Source organism: Ruditapes philippinarum, unplaced genomic scaffold (genome assembly GCF_026571515.1).
Source record: "Ruditapes philippinarum isolate M1 unplaced genomic scaffold, ASM2657151v2 ctg128_1_1_1_1, whole genome shotgun sequence".
Taxonomy (NCBI): domain Eukaryota; kingdom Metazoa; phylum Mollusca; class Bivalvia; order Venerida; family Veneridae; genus Ruditapes; species Ruditapes philippinarum.
The window spans coordinates 145,132-167,239 of record NW_026861563.1 but is presented as its reverse complement, the minus strand read 5'-3'; the positions used below and the strand labels follow the sequence as shown (position 1 = coordinate 167,239).

The following is a 22,108-nucleotide window of genomic DNA, read 5'->3' as shown; positions in this document are numbered from 1 at the left end:
AAAATCCCTTTCTCTTCCTACTTTATGCCTACACTGTGAAGGGGGTTCATTGGTATGTAAATTCATAAATTTGTATGTATGTCCTCCTATTATTGGATCAATAACTGAGAAGGAGTAAGTCATGGTTTATGTTGCTTGAAAGGGACATTGTCCATGGCCAGTAGGTGACCCCCATTGATTTTGAAAGCCATTATGTCAAGGTCATAGTGATACTTGATGTGAAATCCTTATCATATCAGTAGAGTTCTGTGAGTCATAGGTTTGTGAAATCTATTAGTTTTGATACTATAATAATAAAAATTACTTAATAACATTACACTTGTCATTTATGAAAAAAGAGTAGAATCAAAATAAGTCCCCTGAAAGCCAAATAAAGGTGGGGCAAATGTGTCCCATTGTCACATTTCACAGGGGTGATGATAAATAAATATTTAGTCTAGATGGAAGGAACACTTTGAAAGCTTTTCAATACTCCCTGAAAAATTTCTTGGAGCAGATAGTTGCTACTTAACCCTTCCATAGTTCCTGGACATTTTCCCTACAGTTTCTCCTAGCTACTTCATATTTGCTAAGTACATGTAGATACTTTGGATGGTCCTCTAACTTTAGTGGAGTTTTGAATGACTTTGGTCATGGTCACTGATGCCAAAAGTAGATTTTCACACTTCTGTTAATATAATATTTATTGACAATGTCTTAAGTAGGAACTCACCTTAGGTGGTTGTCTGACTGGTTGGATTTATGGATCTCTAGGGTTGAGATCATCAGTGCTAAAACTATATACATTGATAAAGATGCAAGTTAGTGGAACATCCATTGTCTTTAGGAATATGTCTTATTTTGTTTTTAAAGAGCCAGATTCAATCTGGAATACTTGAACTTACCTATGTCCTTCTTACTTGAGTGCACATATGCCTTTGTCAGTAAGCATATATGTTTATTATATCTTAATTTTTCTCAAGGCAGCATAAAATTCTTCCTTTTTAGCTATTTTCTCTCTTTTTAGCTTCACCTTTAGAAGTAAGAAGTGTATCTATTGTCATGACAAATGTATAATAAGTAAATTTAATTTTAATGGTTCTACTTTTGATATAGAGATGCTGTTCAGACAGAATCCCCTAAGATCAAGCTTCCAGTTGACTTTGATCCCACAGCAGTTCTTGATCATTTTGAAGCTTTACATTCATTTGCAAGTGAAACCACAGAATGTCTTCCACCTTCTACACAAAAAGAAAAGGTAAAACAAACTTAATAATGGGCTTGTTATTAAAAGTGGCATTCCTCCAGATGAGTAAAATAAATCTACACAAATTTAGAAAACTTTGAAAAACTTTAAATGTTCACAATTCAATAGGAACTTTGGATCTATAGTCAAACCTGTGTTAAAGAACACCTCAAAATAAAGATCTTCCTGCAAATAAAGACCACTTTTTGATAATAGAATTTTTTAATAGAGTTACCTCCAAATAATGACCACTTGTTCATAAAGACCATATTTGGTATCACCTTTGTATGACCCTTGTATACATCAAATGAAACTTACAAAATACCATACAGTATGAATCTTTCTTTTTGATTGTAGTTGAAAAAGTCAAAATTCTCTGATACTAATGAGGGTGTAAAGATGGTTTGGGCTGATATGCAACAGTTTGGTTGTTTGATGTGTGAACTATTTCTGGCTCCAAGATTACACACACTTAAACAAGGTACCAGTCTGAGAGAACGCTACAATATGATTGGTCGACTTTGTGCCAACGATAAGGGTAAACTTCCCAGGTATAAGGCATTTTCTAATTGCAAATTAACAAATCTGTATATGAACATTTATCTTTTTTAAAAAAAAAAGTTGAGGAAAGAGTTATAGTTCTCGATTTTGTAACATTTACTGATAAATGTTGTTAGTTTTACAGATCTCTTAATTTTCTCTAAAATTTTGAAAGTTGGAAAAACAGAGGTTTGTATTATGTTGAACTTTGAATATATAGAAATAATAAGCTGGTGAAAAGCAGACATTTTCAATTTGTAATTTTGACTAAGAACAGCTTGTCTATTCTGAAAGAAGGTAGTGTTATGTCTATTGAAAGTACATGTATACTATCTGCAGACCTAGTTATTGTTGCCTTTTTCAGAATTATTCAAACTGCTGCAGAAATTTTGCTCAATTTAGACAGTTTTAAAGAAATCCTAGAACCAGACACATTACAAAACAATGGGACCAGTCTACTGTTTGAATACCCCATAGTTAACTCCCTTGGATCACAACCACCAACGCCAGCATTACTTGTACAACAATTCTCAAACATTATACCATTCCCTCCATATTTTGAAGACATGTATAAAGTTTTAAACCAAATGAAAGACATTGACAAAGAAATAGAAAGAGAAATTAGTGATGTCACAAGATTAAGAGAAAAAAAGAAAATTGAAAAAATCTTGTCAAGAAAGAAAGTTGATGTATTAGAAACCTATTTAAAAGGAAATAGGGGCACTATATCAGAGGAAGGCTATGAACTTCTTTTACCTTACATAAAGGAATTATTTGAGGACCCGAAAACAACTGTACAAGCAGCCTGGTCACTGATAGGTGTTGTAGGGAAGGAATTAGGACCAACAGAGCTTGGGAGGAACATGTTGCCATATTTAACACAAATATTCAACGGTGAAGCAACCACTCCAAAACACATGAAGTTATATCACCGTTCATTCCTAGTCCAACTTATGCTACATCTCGGCCTGGAAAAGTTTCTTACTAACTTCTGTACTTTATTGGTGGAAGCTGTGGCCGGGTACAAGAATTTCCAGATTGGGGATGATCCTCATATGTCACAGGATGATATAAAGGAAGAGGTAGAGGAGGTGTTGACCAATAGTCAGTCTCTACAAGATGATGATACAGCACTATCTACTGTCAATGATCAGACTGTGCAACAAGATTCTCATATAATGGAAGGTAAGTTTTAAAATATTTTCTCATTTTATGATAATATCCTGTTTATCTTTAGAATACAAATTGGGCATCTGTTTTATGAACAATTGATCATTTACTTGTTATGACATCGATTTTAACTGCATCCTTTATGAGTTACTTATTTTGAAAGCATTCCGTTTGCATCCAGTATGTATTGCTGAATTTATTGTTGTCCAGTATTTATTGGTTTTGTCATCATCCAGTTTATATTGCTGGTTTAATGGTCATATAATATGTACTGGTCGGGAACCATCAACCGGACACTTTTTAAACATTTTTCTATACAGATTTCATAATTTCAAAAAACAGAAACCTAAAAACTTGACACAATACAGCTAGGTTCTTCTCCTAACTAACAAACTAATTTGTTTATTTCTGATTGTATTGACACTTATATCTGAGGCTCGTCAAGGAGGGTATCAAAATTACCTAAATTGTCAACACTACAGTACCATGTGTCCGGACAGATATGTACCTGACGTGATTTAATTCAGATGAAAGCTTGGGTGTTTTAATTTTTTATTTTTAACATGATATACAATATTTCAGCGTCAAATGCTGAAGTTTTGGAAATTCTATTGTTTACTCTGCAAATGATTATAGCTGGTCTATATGGTCAGGCATTGCTTTCTTGACGCCCAAATTTCAACGTCAACATTCTTGAAATAGACATAAAAAATTAGCATTTACGATGGTTGCAATAAATTTATTTACTTCATTATAGAAGAAAAATGCAATTATCGTTGATAAAAAAGTAACTGACAACCACTAAACAAAGAAAATACTAAATTAAGCATTTTCGGGGCAGTCCGGGTTTGGTGGTTGTCTGGTTTTGGTGGTCCTCAACCAGTATTGCTGACATTTTGTTCATCTAATATGTATTGCTGACATTGTGTTCATCTAGGTTGTAGTAGTAACTAACAGGTTATTTCAAAGCACAAAAGCAGAAAGAAAAGGGTGAATCAGTTGTTTGTAAAAAGAAGGAATTAAAGCCTGTCTTAATTTCAGATGATGAAGATATACGACCAGACCAGAAAGATGATGATGATGATCTGGCTGCTGATTTTGATGATGATGATGATGTTGATGATGATGAAGATCTAGAAAATGAATTCCCTGATATATCAGGGCATGATCACTCTAGGTCCACAGACTCAATCGGAGGTGACTGGGTATGTATGTTCTAGAAATAACAATTTGTGCTTGAAATTTACAGATTTCAATAGAAACCCTTTTCCATCAACACAAATGATCAGTTATTTATATGTGACTGAATATGGAATAGATTTGAATTGATTGAATACTATACTACAGACTTAGAGTATCTGAAATTTTGAATGCTAGTTGAAAAGAGCATCTGAATATTTGAACAAGAGTTCAGTAGTGTGTTTTAGCATAAACATGTTTGATTTGGCCTTTTGTTTATGTTCTATTATTCTCATGCCATTGTTTAACAGCTTACTCTTTACAACTATACTGTGTAGATTACATATTAAGAAGTAATATCCCATAAGCTTATGAAACATCAGCCCAGGTAAGTCAGCATATTTCTGAAATATTGTATAGGTGGCAATAAGGTCTTCATAAAACCAGTAAAGCTGTAACAGTGCCAACAGGACCTAACAAATGTCAGTTTAACAGACCAAATGAATATATTTTGTATATTTATTAGCAATAATGTTAATGTTTCTACAGCTATCTGAGAAGAGTTCTGAGAGTGATGTAACACATGATGAGGGGTCTGCTAGAGGAAGTTCAGACAGGGCCTCTATTCACAGCATATCACATATCATTGAAATGTCAAATGACAAGGGAGGTCGAGAGATCCAGTCAGGTGACTCTCCAGAAGTGAAAATGAAAACAAGTCATTCAGTACACTTTGAAATAAATGAGAAGTCGGAAATAGAATTAAATTCAATCGTCCAATCAAAAGATGATGATGTGATTCAAACTGACCAATCAAAAGAAGAGAAATTAGAAGAGAACCAATCAAATGATTCAGATTTTAAATCAAGCACCTACATGATACGGAGTGAGACAGATGAGTTTCGGCAGATACATTACAGTCATACAATCAATATTTGTGATATAGCCGCAGAAAGTATTAAATGGTTGTCACACAGACTTGGTCCATTACTTACAGCAAAATATCTGTCTAAGAACTTGGTGAGAATGTTGGCTTTGTGTTATATTGGGGAGGAGCAAGTTACTCTGTTGTCAGACTCTGGTAAGAACATAAACATACTTTTTGTTTACCTTTCCTTTAATTTACATAAATATTTGTTTTTGTCCCCTCATACTGCAGAGAATTGATACATTCATTGGCTGTGCTGCTTGTTTAAATCATTATATTTTGTGGCTAATTTATATTACCTATTCTTATTTTTTGGTAATTTACGTGGATTGAAGGTGCCAATTGAAATGCAGTCAATGAATTTAAGATTTTGAATTTACTATCCCGAATTCCAGTTTTGAATTTATTCTACGTTATATCTAACTAAATGTCCTTAAAATGTTCACTGGCCGAACTAATTTTCACTGGCCATGGGCCACCGGGCCAGTGCTAAATTTGATGACTGGAAATGTGTAGATTACATTCTTTACTTCACAATATTTAACTTCAAGATTTTCAAAATTTTCATGAAGATAAACATGAATCTGGAGGTATACTGTTTTCAGTATGTATTAAATTAACTACTGAACAAGAAACGTTGATTATCTGTTTTATGAATCATACATGTAATTAACAGTCAAATTTATAACCTGCCTCTGAAAAGAGTTTTATTGAAAATCGTATTAAGGGAATGTATAAAGTTTTGTTTGGTGTGTATGTAATATTATGTAACCTTTTGCTTACAGAGAAAGACTTACCAAAATCAACAAAGTTGGTACAAGGTGACAGAAATGCTCACAAGGTTTTGGAATGTCTGAGTTCTGTATCATGTATATATGGAGAGCAAGTGATACTTCTACAATATATACCATGTATAATAGATCTTGTAAGAATTCTAACTAATTAATACATAGAAAAATATGTTCTCCTGCTGTTTTAATAGTGAATAACAGAATAAACAAATACCTTTGAATCACAGTGTATATGTTGAAACTAATGGAATATTTTCTGTTTACATCATATTTGCATGTGAAAAGATATTTTCTACTTACATGTTTTATTTATAAAAAATAACAAAAGAAATAGAAATCTTTGATTTGTTACATGTTGTTTAAACAAGTTCCGGAAAACAAGGGCATTTTTTTCATCTCTGCCCCCTGTGCAATTTGCTAGAATTAGCCAAAATAAATTTTCGCTAAAACAAATAAAAAATTAAGAGTATTTTGCTCATATAACCTAAAGTAAATCAGTATATACATACTGCAACAGACTTTTAGTATTAGAATAACAAGATGTTGAAATTTTGTTTACTGAATACTTTTCTAATGAGAACAATTAAAGAATGTTTGATATCATTACAGATTCATGTGGCTATGAAGAGGTTAACTGTACGAGCGGAAGCAGGTCTTGTGGCAGCTATTGTACTCCTCAGACACATTATACCATTGTTGTCTGACAAAACATTCCTAGATATGTTAAATGTAATTACTTTTATATCAAATAGTAAAATAAATCTGAACCATTTCACAGGATTTACATAGAGGTTATCATATTTGATATGTTTGACTGACAGGCGTTTGAACAGTACAGTGTCAGGTCGAATGGTAAAGGTGTCAAGTTTGATCCACATGTTCCTAGTTTTTGAAGGGTTTTATCTGAGAATAGGCACACTTTGTACATCTTAAGAACATATAAATTTAAATTAGTTAAGCACACTATCTTTCTACATTTTAGTTTGTGCAAAGATTCTTAGAGTCCTCCATTGGCACTTATTTTAAAATGAAAGTCACACAATCTTGTTCATAAAGGATTTACTCTAAAAATAAATAAGTATAAACATTGTTATTTTTGTATGTTTAATCATTTTACCGTTTTTCTCTATTATAAGCATATTTTATATGAAATTTATATCAAATTACAATGTTTTTCAATTTATTTTAATTGCCTTGCAGGAGTCTGTTATATCTGATGCAATAAAGCCAATGCTAAAACTTGTCTCCTCCACAACAACATCATTCCCAAGTGGAGCAGTTGTTCGCAGTATAATCCTCTATAAGATCATAGATGTATTATATGTGATAGGACTACGACTCGGCTTTGAGCTGGCTCGTCGTTACATGACAAATGTTCTACAGCTGTTCTTCAAACCATTTGAAAAAGTTCACTCTATTGGTACATTAGAGGGTATTACACCTACTGGCAGCTCCTCTGATTTGTTGAATGGTGTTATGATTGGTAGTAAAGGTAATAATGCTGGTTTATTTATTTCATATTTATACGATTATTAGTAAGTAAGTTACGACTTTATTTAATGCGGCAACTCAGTTACATTGGGCAAGCACAGTATTACATGTGAGGTGCATTATCACACGGCATTATCATTATGTTGATATGAATGAAAAGAATTTTTACATTCTTAGATGTCAAAATGATTGGAAGCAACAAAAAATAAGGCTATAAATAGTTACTGTATTTTGTCTTATTTTGAGGTTGTTATTACCTCATTGCTTAAGCTGGAGATGGATTTGACCTTGTCTGTCCATCTTGTAAGCTTTCAGCTGTCACACTTTCGGCCAATGGACTGAAAAAACTGTTGAATGAGGGTACATCCGAGTACTGCCGACACATGTCTTACTCTAGTTTTTCGATGATTTTTATCTTTATAAGAATGTTAACCTTTTAAAAGATAAGAGATTAATGATTGGTTATTATTTTAACTTGCACTTTATGTTCAAGGTATAGACAGTACACACATTGAATGCCAGTGCATACAGAATGGAATAGCCACTTTTTAACACTTTTATCATAGTTCAATTTTGAAATTTCATGAAACATTTAAGCATATTTTAACAAAACAAGTATGGTTTATACCTTTTGTCCTTGTATTAAGATTCAGACATCTTTTATTTGAAATATTGTTACATACTGTAAAATCTTTAAATTTCTCCCAATCTGCAAGTACAACATACTGCCATTAAATTATTTACATAGAGAATAAGATATTGATATGGTTGCAGATTCAGGTTCTATAGACGAATCATTCTTAAATATAAAAATGGACTCTCATACCCAGCAATACACCATAGGTTCACCAGTTAGTTTGAGTGTGTCACCAAAACACAGCGATCCTCTGAAGAAATTTAGAGCCACCAAGTCTAGCTATAGCCTGGCAGATATACATTCTGTAGATGATAGAGGTACGTTATGCTGTTCTTTATGTGGAGTTGTGTTGTTTTCTACTAATAAACTTAGGACATGGAATATAATAACAAATGCATCTGTATTGAATGATTAAAGATATTGTTAGTGTTCAAAGATTTTATATACATGTATAGTGTATAACAATTTAATAGAAATTTCATAAAATTCTACATGTATTTGTAAAATAAATGACAAAGTAAGATTTTTTTTATTTTAAAAAATAGATAAAGGCCAAATTATTTAAAAATTCTGCAAAAAGATCATTTAACAATAAAATATCTATATTTAGATGAGATTGACGCAAGGTCAGCTAGTGAGGAAATCCTCCAATCAGAATTCAGACAAACATTCAGCCCTGAATTAGCATTGGCAGCTTATATACCTCTTACATCTGTGTTTGGAAGGTATGGTAGTGTTTGTTATATCATTTATACTTCTCCATATATCAGTCATATACTTGTCATCATGACAGCTCACTGTTACTAAAACTCTCATAGTTTCTTGCACTTCAATTCTAATTTATCTAATTTTATGCAATCATTACTCATAAACAAATATAGAGGATATTTGTTTAGTTCAGTGTAATATCGGAATATATTTCACCGAGTGAGCACCAAAAGGTATATTTCACGAGTGGCGCAGCCATGAGTGAAATATGAACTTTTGGTGTTCACAAGTCCAAAATAATGATACAATGTGACGTCATTTACAACGTCGATTCATTAAGTTGGTTCCTAGGACTGTGCATGCTGGTATTTCACTAAAACAACGTAAGAGGCTTAAATTCAAAACAGTGAAATTATCAAATTGATAATTTCACTGTTTAAAACAGTGAAATTACCAGTTTTATATCACTGATATATTTCTATAAACCACCGAAAAGCATGTAATAAACATGTATATTACATCTGTGCTTGCTTTCATAGGCTAGACTATAAATCATAGGTCATGTATATTTTTTAGTCTTTGGAACTTACTAACATTATGTTATAGTACAGCCATCATTGGCATATACCAGGGACTGGATGGTTGGAAAGCTGTCTTCAAATTACTTGCTTTTCATAGTTGAGAGTTTGAATTCCAACAGAAATGTCAAATTCTTGTATGAGAGGAATCATTCCAACTGGCTTGTGGAATGTCTGAGATCTTAATCAAGTGCCTTCCCATACCTTGTGTGTATGTAGGAAAGTCATGATATGACCTTGACACTGTTGCTATGGCTTAACTCTTAGCCTGCTGGCCGCAATTGAATCCACCCATGGGACAAGTGAAGACCAAGATCTGCACTGTCTGATAGTGGTCTGCACTGTTCATTTTTCATTCAAGTCATATTTTTAGATTTTCTTGTTATTTAAGATATTTAGCATGGTAATGGTTAAAACCATCATAAGAAGACAAATTGTTATATATTGATATTGTTATATTTCAGTCATCATATGGAAGAATGTTTATCTAATGATGATCTTATACGTAAACTGTGTTCCCAGTATGATAAAGCATTGTATACTGAGTATGATGACTTGAATTCTCCTGGTAAATATCTTTACTCTATTTTTGTTTTATATTTTGTCCTTCTTTTCTGTCTGACTGTTTAAGTTATTTGTAGTAAAAGTCATCCAACCATTGTAACATTGGTTTAAACATATTTATTTAATTAAACATGATTGCGAAACAAGTTCTTGAAACTTAAATTAATCACTTTCGAGTCCGCTTCCTGGAACCAACCAGCACTGTTGTCATTTGGAGAAACATAGTGGTGACGTGATCAAGGTTCAAACCCATGATCCCTGGGTTGAGAGGCAGCCACCTTAACCACTAGGCCACTGCTACCCTTTGTTACATAGTTTGTTAATATCAATTTATCAGACATATTTAGCTTTTTTTGCTGCTGATGTTTTGGAAACATACATGTCCACCTTTTGATATGCAGTGGTCATTTGATATTTTAAGGGATTTTAAGAATAAAAATTATAAATTTGTACAGACAATAGTAGAACAGTAAAGAGTCTGTTCAAAGTGGGCTTAAATGCTGACTGACCTGGCTATATATTATTGGCAGAGTAAAGTCATTGATGCAGCTAGCAATTTTGAGTGATGATTTACAACCATAACTCAATGGATTTATAATTTTGATTGATAAGCATATACATAAATATCTTTGGTTAAAAACTGTATTTTGTATAAGATGAACAGTATGTTAACTTAAGAAAGTATTTAATTTTTAGTATATATTCAGCTTCAGATCTACAGACATCTCTTAGAAGTACAAATGGTTTTCAGTTTAACTTTTTACTTTATGCTTAAAAAACATATTGGCTCCACATCTGTGTATTTTAAACAATTAGATATAAGAACTTCACTAAATTGTATTTCATTGTTTCTAGAACATGAGGAAAATGTTCCTGTGAATGAAGGTTCAGATATAGGCAGTAATGTGGCTATTGTTGGTAATCGTATCTGTCTACAAGATGACAACACCACATTACAACCAAGTCCAGAAACATTTCAACTGAGAAAACATTTCCAACATAAAGGCATTCTTAGAATAGATCCAGATGAGACAAAGAGGTAAAATATCTGAGATTTTCTTTTATTTATAATTATTAATGCTTACACTGCTGGGATACAAAGTGACTAGCCTTTTCATGCCAGTTTAGAGCCTGCCTAGTCTACATATCCTTGCAGTCTTATCAGGCTCTAAACTGTTGTGTGACCAACTTTAAATTCCAAAAAAATGAATTTATGACAGTTCCAAATTAAGGAAACTGGAGAAGTCCATTTCTGAAATGAAGCAGGTTAGGGGTTTAGATCTCTGGAAAGCCTTATAATGCCTCACTTTTGTAATAGATGTGCCCAGTTGTGAATTGGAAAAGTTCATAAGTTGTGTAGAAGTGTTCAGTACCGAAAATAATAAATGAGTAGTAAACAGTGTAGAGTCTGGTTACAGTACACAGAAGCTGAAACAATAAAGTGAAGACAACAAGTTAAATTAGACTGAACAGGTGTGTGAATTATATTGTTATGAAATATACCTTTTTACAGACCAGGAAGTAAATAAAAATCTTTACTATAAATTATTGTATTATTATTATTGTAGTGAGGAAATTCCACGGAATACTAACCGACATCTGAAGGGTAACTGGCTAGCTTACTGGGAACATGAACTAGGTAAATATATATCTACATGTATATACACTGATACATGATTGTCTTTTAATAAGAAATTTTGAGAAGCATAAAGCCACAGGGTTGTCTGCCTTTGGTTACACTAACTTACTATTTCTCATAGCAATTTTATTTATTGACATTAATATTCAATATTTGGAATGTAAATTCCTTGCAAAGTAAAAATCAGATCAAGATCATTGAGGCTAGAAAATAGATTTTTCTACTGCCTGCAATGGTGTTATTTCAGCAAATAATGATAACTTTTTTTTAAGTTTCGAAAAAAGTTTCAAAAGAGGCCATTTGATGTATCTTTCTACCTTGGACTTTCAATTTCTGAATAAAAGAATTTAAATTTTTATTTTGTTTAGTTTCATACTGTTACAAAAACAACAGGAGTAAAGTCTTGATTAGGTTAACATTACTTTGTATTAGTTTACATCATTTTCAGGTTTAAATGAAAGAGACACAATGTTCAACTTCAAACAGATCAAATTGCAAGCTTTTATTGGTAAGTTTTGATATATAGTTGTATGGACACATACATTTTGTAATTTGTTCCATGTTAGATATTCCAGGTGAAAACTGTTTTGACAAAATAATTTCTATTTGGCTGGAGATGTATAGAATATGGAAGTTTTAACTGATTGATAATGGCTTTCAATAAATTTAAACTTGTATTTTACTTGATTTTCATCTTGAAATTAAAATTTTGAATTGAAAGTAAAAAATGAAGTATGCATTTATTTCAAGTTATAACATGGAAAATGTTTATTTTACAGGTCATCAGAATAGTATACGTTCTCTAACATGCCTGGATAATGAGAATTCTTTTATCAGTGCCAGCAAAGACAAAACAGTAAAACTTTGGTCACTTAATAGTTTTGGTGATGGGAGTGGCAGGTAATTATTTAAATTATTTTTATTCAAAATGATCAGATTTCAATTACTAGGGATATACTTACATTTATACATACTAGCAAACACTGTAAAACCTGTCAACTTGCTTTTTTGGATCTTGATTATATTGACATAAAGGGAGAGAACTGATTTCAAACATTCACTAGTTCAGAATTTTAAGGGAGATAACTCACTCTTTATACATATTGCTTTTGTTGATAATGAAGATGATAACTCAGTGTTATAATTGTTATCCCCCGCCGATGGAATCGGGAGGGGGATATAGTTTTGGCGATGTCCGTCCGTCCATCCGTCCGTCCGAATTTCGTTTCCGGAGTAGTTCTCTGCAACTACTGGCTGGAATTCAACGAAACTTTATGGGAATCATCAATAGCAAGAGGAGATGCGCATATCGTCAGCTTGTTCTGGTCAGACCCTTTAACTCAGAGTTATGGCCCTTGATTAGTTATGTAGTATGCATATAGACTAAAATTTCGTTTCCAGAGTAGTTCTCTGCAACTACAGGCTGGAATTCAATGAAACTTTATGGGAATCATCAATATCGAGAGGAGATGCGCATATCGTCAGCTTGTTCCGGTCAGACCCTTTGACTCAGAGTTATGGCCCTTGATTAGTTATGTAGTATGCATATAGAGTAAAAATCGTTTCCCCATTACTTCTCTGCAACTACTTGCTGGAATTCAACGAAACTTTATGGGAACCTTCAATACCAAGAGGAGATGCGCATATCGTCAGCTTGTTCCGGTCAGACACTTTAACTCAGAGTTATGGCCCTTGATTAGTTATGCAGTATGCATATGGAGTAAAAATCGTTTCCGCGATAGTTCTCTGCAACTACTGGCTGGAATTCAACGAAACTTCATGTGAATCTTCAATACCAAGAGGAGATGCGCATATCGTTGCCTTGTTGGGGTCGGACACTTTAACTCAGAGTTATGGCCCTTGATTAGTTAGCAGTATCCATATAGAAAAATATTCGTTTTCTCGCTACTTCTTTGCAACTACTGGCTGGAATTCAATGAAACTTTATTGGAACCTTCAATACCAAGAGGAGATGCGCATATCGTTGCCTTGTTCCAGTCAGACACTTTAACTCAGAGTTATGGCCCTTGATTAGTTATGCAGTATGCATATAGAGCAAAAATCTTTACCACGCTACTTCTCTGCAACTACTTTCTGGAATTCAATGAAACTTTATGGGAACCTTCAATACCAAGAGAAGATGCGCATGTCATTGCCTTGTTGGGGTCGGACACTTTAACTCAGAGTTATGGCCCTTGATTAGTTATGCAGTATCCATATAGAAAAATATTCGTTTCCTCGCTTCTTCTTTGCCACTACTATTTGGAATTCAATGAATCTTTATTGGAACCTTCAATACCAAGAGGAGATGTGCATATTGTCGCTTTGTTTGGGTCAGACATTTTAACTTAGAGTTATGACCCTTGATAACTTAGGCAGTATACAACCATAGCAATAATTGTTTCCGTGCTACTTCTCTGTAACTACTGGCTGGAATTCAAAGAAACTTCATGTGAATCTTCAATACCAAGAGGAGATGCGCATATCGTTGCCTTGTTCCGGTCAGACACTTTAACTCAGAGTTATGGTCCTTGATTAGTTATGCAGTATGCATATAGAGAAAAAATTGTTTCCGTGCTACTTCTCTGCAACTACTGGCTGGAATTCAACAGAACTTTATGGGAACCTTCAATACCAAGAGGAGATGCGCATATTGTTGCCTTGTTCCAGTCAGACACTGAAACTCAGAGTTATGGCCCTTGATTAGTTATGTAGTATGCATATAGAGTAAAAATCGTTTCCCCACTACTTCTCTGCAACTACTTGCTGGAATTTAACGAAACTTTATGGGAACCTTCAATACCAAGAGGAGATGCGCATATCGTCAGCTTGTTCCGGTCAGACACTTTAACTCAGAGTTATGGCCCTTGATTAGTTATGCAGTATGCATATGGAGTAAAAATCGTTTCCGCGATAGTTCTCTGCAACTTCTGGCTGGAATTCAACGAAACTTCATGTGAATCTTCAATACCAAGAGGAGATGCGCATATCGTTGCCTTGTTCCGGTCAGACACTTTAACTCAGAGTTATGGTCCTTGATTAGTTATGCAGTATGCATATAGAGAAAAAATTGTTTCCGTGCTACTTCTCTGCAACTACTGGCTGGAATTCAACAAAACTTTATGGGAACCTTCAATACCAAGAGGAGATGCGCATATCGTTGCCTTGTTCCAGTCAGACACTTAAACTCAGAGTTATGGCCCTTGATTAGTTATGCAGTATGCATATAGAGCAAAAATCTTTACCTCGCTACTTCTTTGCAACTACTGGCTGGAATTCAATGAATCTTTATTGGAACCTTCAATACCAAGAGGAGATGCGCATATTGTCGCTTTGTTTGGGTCAGACATTTTAACTTAGAGTTATGACCCTTGATAACTTAGGCAGTATACAACCAGAGCAATAATCGTTTACCGTGCTACTTCTCTGTAACTACTGGCTGGAATTCAACAGAACTTTATGGGATACTAAGAGGAGATGTGCATATAGTCGCCTTGTTCCGGTCAGATACTTATAACTCAGGTTTATGGCCCTTGATTAGTTTTGTAGTATGCATACATCTCATTGGCATTTCCAGATATTACTATTTTACACAAAGTTATGGCTCTGTTATTGCCCTGAATATTTTTCAAGTTCAAAGAATATTACTGTTTATGCCATGATTAATATATAAATAAAGCCTCATGTTTTCAGTTGTTGTGTTAATAAAAACCAGTACTTGGCGGGGGATATAAATTCAACGAATTTGCTTGTTTGTATTATAGATGCAGATGTCAGTGGTCATATGAGCGCCATAAGAAGTCTGTATTTTCTGTGGCATATCTAGAGACATTGAGACTGGTGGCTTCGTGTGACAGTACTGTGCATGTATGTATTGTTCTTTATAACAATAAATTGTTTCTTACTGATTAGGAGAGGGGCGTCCGTGGCCGACTGGTTAAGATCGTTGACTTCAAACCACTTGCCCTCACCGCTGTGGGTTTGAATCCCGACAGGGACTATGGATTCTTTCATGTGAGGAAGCTATCCAGCTAGCTGACGGAACGTCGGTGGTTCTACTCAGGTGCCTGTTTGTGCCTGAAATAATGCACGAAAGGGCACCTGAGGTCTTCCTCCACCAGTAAAGCTAGAACGTTGCGATATGACCTATACTGTGTCGATGTGACGTAAAACCCAAAACAAACAAAACTTACCAATTAGTAATCATGCTAAATTTTTGCTATTCACTGATTGTGAGGAAACATGTTAAAATGAGGATTTTTCAAAATGATAAAATGAGGATTTTTCAAGATGATTAATTAAAGAAAAAACATCATGAATTTTCATTTTGTATTTGTTTTATTTATGAGTTTAGTATATTTTGATTAACTTCAGAATTTTTATTTTTATATCCATATTTCCTGATATTTGGACAAATTTCTCACTATATATAATTAAAATCCAATGTGCTATGATTTTTCTTTTTGAAAATCTTGACATTTCATTCAACATTTCCAAAGGTTTGGGATCCATTTACTGGAGACACAATTCGGCAGCTAGAATCATCAAAGTACAGCCCTGTGATAGCCCTTACACCATTACCTAGTCCTAGTACTGTGGTAATTACAGCTACACAAGATAGTACACTAAGGTGAGTTCTGCTGTAATGTAACAGATACACATGAAAGTACACTAGGGTGAGTTCTGCTGTAGTCTGATAGTGAAACAATTGTACCCTGGATTGACATGTAGCTGTTCTAATTCTTCATCATTTACAGCACATAAATATAGGAAATTGAGATGAAATCTGAAGTAGTTCTTTATTGTATTAACATGTTCTAATGCTGTAGCATAGTACAGCAGCAGAGGATGACTGAAGCAAAAACTGTTGTGGCTATTACAACGTTACCAAGCTGTAATAATGTACATACAGAATAGGATATTGCATTTAATAAATAAAATTTTTATAACTACATTATACTTATTAACGTAATCTGTTTTAATGTTTATCAGTCTTTATATGTAAAAATTATAAGATTAAAAAAGTATTTATAAATTTACTAAAGTATACTTGCCACAATGTGATAAAACAAGAATAGTTTTCTTGGCACATTAATATAAACAATATAGTTATACAATAATTTTCATATATTTCTGCAGGTTTCTGGATATGAGAGCAGCTAGATACGCCCATGAATACAAGTGTGTAACAGGAAATCATGGTGAGACAATGATGTTTCATAACAGATTATTCTTTATGGTTTTTATAAACCATTTTAGTCATTTTTATGATAGCATTTTAAGCTTGTCTGTTTTAGAATAAAAAAATCAAGCTATTATGAATGCTGGGGTGTCATCGTCGTCATTGTTGTTTTCATTGTATAAAATCTAAAATGTAGTTCATTATTCAAACATTTTAAAACGTATCAACATGAATCTTTGAATACTTGCTTATCATGACAAGATGCAATTGTTAGACTAGACAAGGGACACAATTTTGAAATTAATATCTTTTAAGTTATGCCTCTTTTTTATAGATGAGCGTTAACATCATATGCAGGGCTCTTGTTGACTATTGATCTTTGTTTTGCCAGTGTTGATCTACTTTATGCCATAATTTGGCCAGGATGTGATTTGATGCAGTCTAACTCTGAACGATGAGCTACTTGATTTAATATATGGACTAAAAATGTTCTGAAAATAGCATTATTCACTTCAAATTCAAATTTAGGCAAGTTCAGTATAGAAAGAAATTCCTAGTATAATAGATGAAAGTGCAAAAAAATAAATGAGATAAGAACAGACAATATATTTTATGTTATATTATTTTCAGGTGTGATACGGTGTGTGACCTCTAGCCCTGATGGTACATGGGTAGCTGTAGGTTTCTCTAGTGGTGTTATTGCATTATTAGATTTAAATACTGGTGTTCTATTGGGCTCATGGAAGGGACATGACAGTGAAATACTTCAGGTAAATAATACCCTGGAGAATACCATGAGTTGATTTTCTCTTGCTTTTATTCTGTGATGTTTATTAAATATCTTTTCTAATTTTATTGGACATTTTTTGTAATTTGAAGAAATTTAGGATATCTTTTTCAATATTCAGCATCTGTAATATACATCTATATGGTCTTAAGTTGGGATGATATTGTGACTGCTTCATCCTGGGTTTTACGTTGAACTAACAGAAGAGATCATATGGTGACTTTCCAGCTTTACTGATCTAGGAAGATCTCAGGTGCCACTCCTTCCATTATTTCAGGCACAAGCAGGCACCTTAGCAGAACCACCAATGTTTCTGTTAGCTAGCTCGATAATTCCTCCACTTGAAAGAATCCAAAGTCCCTGTCACGATTTAAACCTACATGGGTTAGGGACAAGTGGTTTGAAATCACTCAGTCATGGACTCAGTTCTTATTTTGAGGAGCATCACTCAGCATTGTTGAAATTTATGTTAGAAATACATGAAATATGTTTTTACTGTTACAGATACTGATTTTCTGTATTTAATGAAATTTGTATATTTCATGTCAGTCTGACACATACTAAAGTTAAATGTTTATGTAAAGATAAATCTAGAATTGTATGGATTTTTATCGTTCTATTTTTGAAATGTAAAAACTATAAGAAAAACAACTTTGTTTTTATCTTTAGCTTAGAGCCTTCAACAAAACATCATTTGTATCTACAGCATTTGATTTAAACATGAAACTTTGGAGTGTAGAAACAACTTCAGAGTTGGTCACATTTAAAGGTAAGAAAACTCCTCAAGGCAAAAGTGGAATTAAATGCAAAGTTGTTAAGATCTTTTGAAGGTGATAATTTTGAAGGACATAAAATATTCCACATTCACCCTGATAAACTGAAATTAACATAAAGAAAATGCATGGTAACAATCAGTGTTTGGAACAAAAGTTAGATTGATTTCATTTGTGTTCAACAAATTTAAATCTATGAGATGGTATTTTGGTCTTCAGTTGGATTTATTAGTATTGAGATTCATTTTAATGTGGATATCAAATACAATGTAGTATGATTACAAAATATTTTATATAACATAGCATGGATAATTGCTGATTTACTGATGTGAAGGGTATGTTTAAACTTTGAAGACTTGTGCCAGTTTATAAAATTGATGTTTAAATAACTTGCAGGTCACACAGAACCTATACATTGTGTAAGATTTTATAAGAACCAGATCGTTAGTGCAACAACTAACAATAAAATTGGTGTCCACACCTCTGTAGATGCACATGTAAGTTTTCATATTTAGTTTTCTATAGTTTATACAAATTTATTTTAATTGGAGTTAGTTGGAAGCTATAAGCTTATTGAAACACTCTCGAATCTGTTCCTGGAACCAACCAGTACTTAGTACTGAATAAAAAGTTTCTTACTCAAGGAAACAATGGCTTGCCCGTGACGGGGTTTAAATCCATGTGGCCAACATCTCTTAGATTACTATTCTGATATATTAACCACTTGGCCACGTTGCCACTCTCTGTTTTTCTTTGTCATCCAATAGTTTTTAGGTCACTGTCACTAAAAAGAGAATAACGTTTTCTTGTTATACCTCCGCACAACGAAATTGTAAGGGGGGTATACTGGAATTAGCTTGTCCGTCCAGACGTCCGTCCGTCCGTCCGGACGTCAGTCCGTCGGTTTTTCCTTGTCAGCCCAATAACTTGAGATTCCTTTGGCCCACAATCTTCATATTTGGCATGGAGATTAGTCAGGATTAGCAAATGACCCCTTTTGATTTTGGGGTCACTGGGTCAAAGGTCAAGGTCACAGGGCCCTTATCCATGCCGTCTGTCGGTTTTTCCTTGTCCGCCCAATAACTTGAGATTCCTTTGGCCCACAGTCTTCATATTTGGCATGGAGGTTAGTCATGATTAGTAGATGACCCCTATTGATTTTGGGGTCACTGGGTCAAAGGTCAAGGTCACAGGGGCCTTGACTTTAAAAAGCTTGTCCGCCCAATAACTTGAGATTCCTTTGGCCCACAGTCTTCATATTTGGCATGGAGGTTAGTCATGATTAGTAGATGACCCCTATTGATTTTGAGGTCACTGGGTCAAAGGTCAAGGTCACAGGGGCCTTGACTAAAAAAACCTTGTCCGCCCAATAACTTGAGATTCCTTTGACCCACAGTCTTCATATTTGGCATGGAGGTTAGTCATGATTAGTAGATGACCCCTATTGATTTTGGGGTCACTGGGTCAAAGGTCAAGGTCACAGGGGCCTTGACTTTAAAAAGCTTGTCCGCCCAATAACTTGAGATTCCTTTGACCCACAGTCTTCATATTTGGCATGGAGGTTAGTCATGATTAGTAGATGACCTTATTGATTTAAGGGTCAAAGGTCAAGGTCACAGGGGCCTTGACTTTAAAAAGCTTGTCCGCCCAATAACTTGAGATTCCTTTGGCCCACAGTCTTCATATTTGGCATGGAGGTTAGTCATGATAAGTAGATGACCCCTATTGATTTTGAGGTCACTGGGTCAAAGGTCAAGGTCACAGGGGCCTTGACTAAAAAACCTTGTCCGCCCAATAACTTGAGATTCCTTTGACCCATAGTCTTCATATTCGGCATTGAGGTAAGTCATGATTAGTAGATGACCCCTATTGATTTTAGGTCATTGGGTCAAAGGTCAAGGTCACAGGGGCCTTGACTAAAAAACTTTGTCCGCCCAATAACTTGAGATTCCTTTGACCCACAGTCTTCATATTTGGCATGGAGGTTAGTCATGATTAGTAGATGACTCCTATTGATCTTGAGGCCACTGGGTCAAAGGTCAAGGTCACAGGGGCCTTGACTAAAAAAAAGCTTGTCCGCCCAATAACTTGAGTTTCCTTTGACCCATAGTCGTCATATTTGGCATGGAGGTTAGTCATGATTAGTAGATTACCCCTATTGTTTTTGAGGTCACTGGGTCAAAGTTCAAGATCACAGGGGCCTTACCTTAAAAAAAGCTTGTCTGCCCATTAACTTGAGATTCCTTTGCCTCACAGTCTTCATATTTGGCATGGAGGTTAGTCATGATTAGTAAATGACCCCTATTGATTTTGAGGTCACTGGGTAAAAGGTCAAGGTCACAGGGGCCTTGACTAAAAAAACTTGATTTTTAAATTTTCACATTTGAAGCATGGAGAATACATATCTTAGCAATGCACTGGCTTAGTAACCTCAGATTTGACAGGGTGGTTGTCCTTGAGCTCTAAATGGCCACTGTCTGACAAAGTGGTATGCGGGGGTATTGACGCCATGAGAGTGGCAGTTCTAGTTAATAACTATAGTTACAAATGAGATATTTTTAAACAAAATTGGTAAATAGTAAGCTTATATTTATACATTGCTTGGGTTTGCTTTTTGGCCCTGTACAGTCAAGGTCACCATTACTAAAAATGATTTCAGCTTAGGATTGATATTTTGCCATCAAATCCTGTATATAGCAAGCTTGTGGTGATTTCTTGATTTCTATTGATATTTATTGAAATTAATTTGATTTAATTCCTACTTTGACAAAACAATGTCTTTGACAGATTCAACATGTTCAATAATTTAAGTATAACCTTTACCTAAAAGGATCCTCACTGTTAATTTATATACAGATTTGATTCTTATTTGGAAGAAAAAAAAAAACATTTTTGACAAAAGCAACATTTTAAATTATTGAAGCATGACCTTGATGTTGAAATAACTTTTACCTTCAAGGTCAAATATTTAATTTTGCTTAAATGCCGTTACTTTGTTGTGTTTTAGAATAGCTTTTGTTGAAAACTTGGTTTTGTGGCATTGCCATGTTTCTTCTATTCAATTTATTTGACTAGTTTATGATGTGAGTAATTTAATGTTTATAGGGTCATTACATAAAACATATATCACAATGATAAGGTGTATATTTTACAGGCAAATTTTTCTTCAACCAAGCTGAGATCGGAGGTATTCAAAGGTGTATTAACCAGCATGGAGATTCTACCTCTAAACAGAACACTGCTGCTGGGAGCTGATAATGGTGTTATCAGACTATTATGTTGATATTAAGAGTACATATAATAGTTACATCTTAACATCCATGAAGCATCCAGGATGTTTGTCTGAGATCCATGAGACATCCTGGACATTTTTCTGAGATCCATGAGGCATCCTGGATGTTTGTCTGAGATCCACGAGGCATCCTGGATGTTTGTCTGAGATCAATGAGGCATCCTAAATGTTTGTATGAGATCCATGAGTCACCCTGGATGTTTGTCTGAGATCCATGAGGTATCCTGGATGTTTGTCTGAGATCCATGAGGCATCCTGGATGTTTGTCTGAGATCCATGAGGTTTCCTGGACGTTTGTCTTAGATGTTTAATTATTAGACTAGTTGTTTTCTTAACTTAATAGAGAGTAGTTCTATTTGAATCTTTCCTGTAGTTCTGTATAATAGGGTAATCATTGTCTTTTAAGTTAGGTTCATGTCTAAAGTGAAACTAAGCATTTCTTACATGACTGTGTAATGATAAAGATATGCATGTACTGTCTAATTAGAATAATTTTATACATAAACAAAACATTACTTTTTAAATAGAAACAGGAAAAAAGACAATATATAGTTTTGAGCACTCGTAAGCTTTAAATATTTCTTGCCAGAGAAATTGTTTGACAAATACATCATCAGTAAAAAA

At 34.1% G+C, this 22,108-nt stretch overlaps 2 protein-coding genes across 3 annotated transcripts in view; both read left to right on the top strand.

The window, feature by feature from the left end:
- Positions 1-1,252, top strand: part of LOC132716168 (WD repeat-containing protein 81-like) — a 7,796-nt gene extending 6,544 nt beyond the window's left edge. Inside the window, exon 7 of the mRNA XM_060699376.1 lies at positions 1,096-1,252. Within this exon, the coding sequence (XP_060555359.1) occupies positions 1,096-1,252 (157 nt within the window). The remainder of the gene's footprint in view (positions 1-1,095) is intronic.
- LOC132716135 (WD repeat-containing protein 81-like) lies at positions 1,095-22,108 on the top strand. Of its 2 annotated transcripts, none has more exons than XM_060699317.1 (22): positions 1,095-1,237; positions 1,583-1,776; positions 2,130-2,950; positions 3,977-4,140; positions 4,664-5,195; positions 5,828-5,967; positions 6,443-6,562; positions 7,034-7,325; positions 8,168-8,278; positions 8,572-8,686; positions 9,712-9,815; positions 10,667-10,850; positions 11,380-11,450; positions 11,899-11,958; positions 12,230-12,350; positions 15,215-15,317; positions 15,950-16,080; positions 16,590-16,651; positions 17,263-17,402; positions 18,089-18,188; positions 18,589-18,689; positions 21,347-22,108. In XM_060699317.1, exons 2-22 carry the CDS (start codon positions 1,625-1,627, stop codon positions 21,473-21,475), a joined length of 3,753 nt encoding a protein of 1,250 aa, XP_060555300.1. In that variant the 5' UTR covers positions 1,095-1,237; positions 1,583-1,624; the 3' UTR covers positions 21,476-22,108. The 2 variants fall into 2 exon arrangements, with proteins under 2 accessions (XP_060555300.1, XP_060555299.1); XM_060699316.1 differs by having other exon boundaries at positions 8,099-8,278.

Coding starts and splice junctions, on each gene's coding strand:
- LOC132716135 (XM_060699316.1), top strand. CDS start 1,625: ATGGTTTGGGCTGATATGCAACAGTTTGGTTGTTTGATGTGTGAACTA. Junction 4,141..4,663: donor ACTCAATCGGAGGTGACTGG/GTATGTATGTTC, acceptor ATGTTTCTACAG/CTATCTGAGAAGAGTTCTGA. Junction 8,279..8,571: donor ACATTCTGTAGATGATAGAG/GTACGTTATGCT, acceptor ATCTATATTTAG/ATGAGATTGACGCAAGGTCA.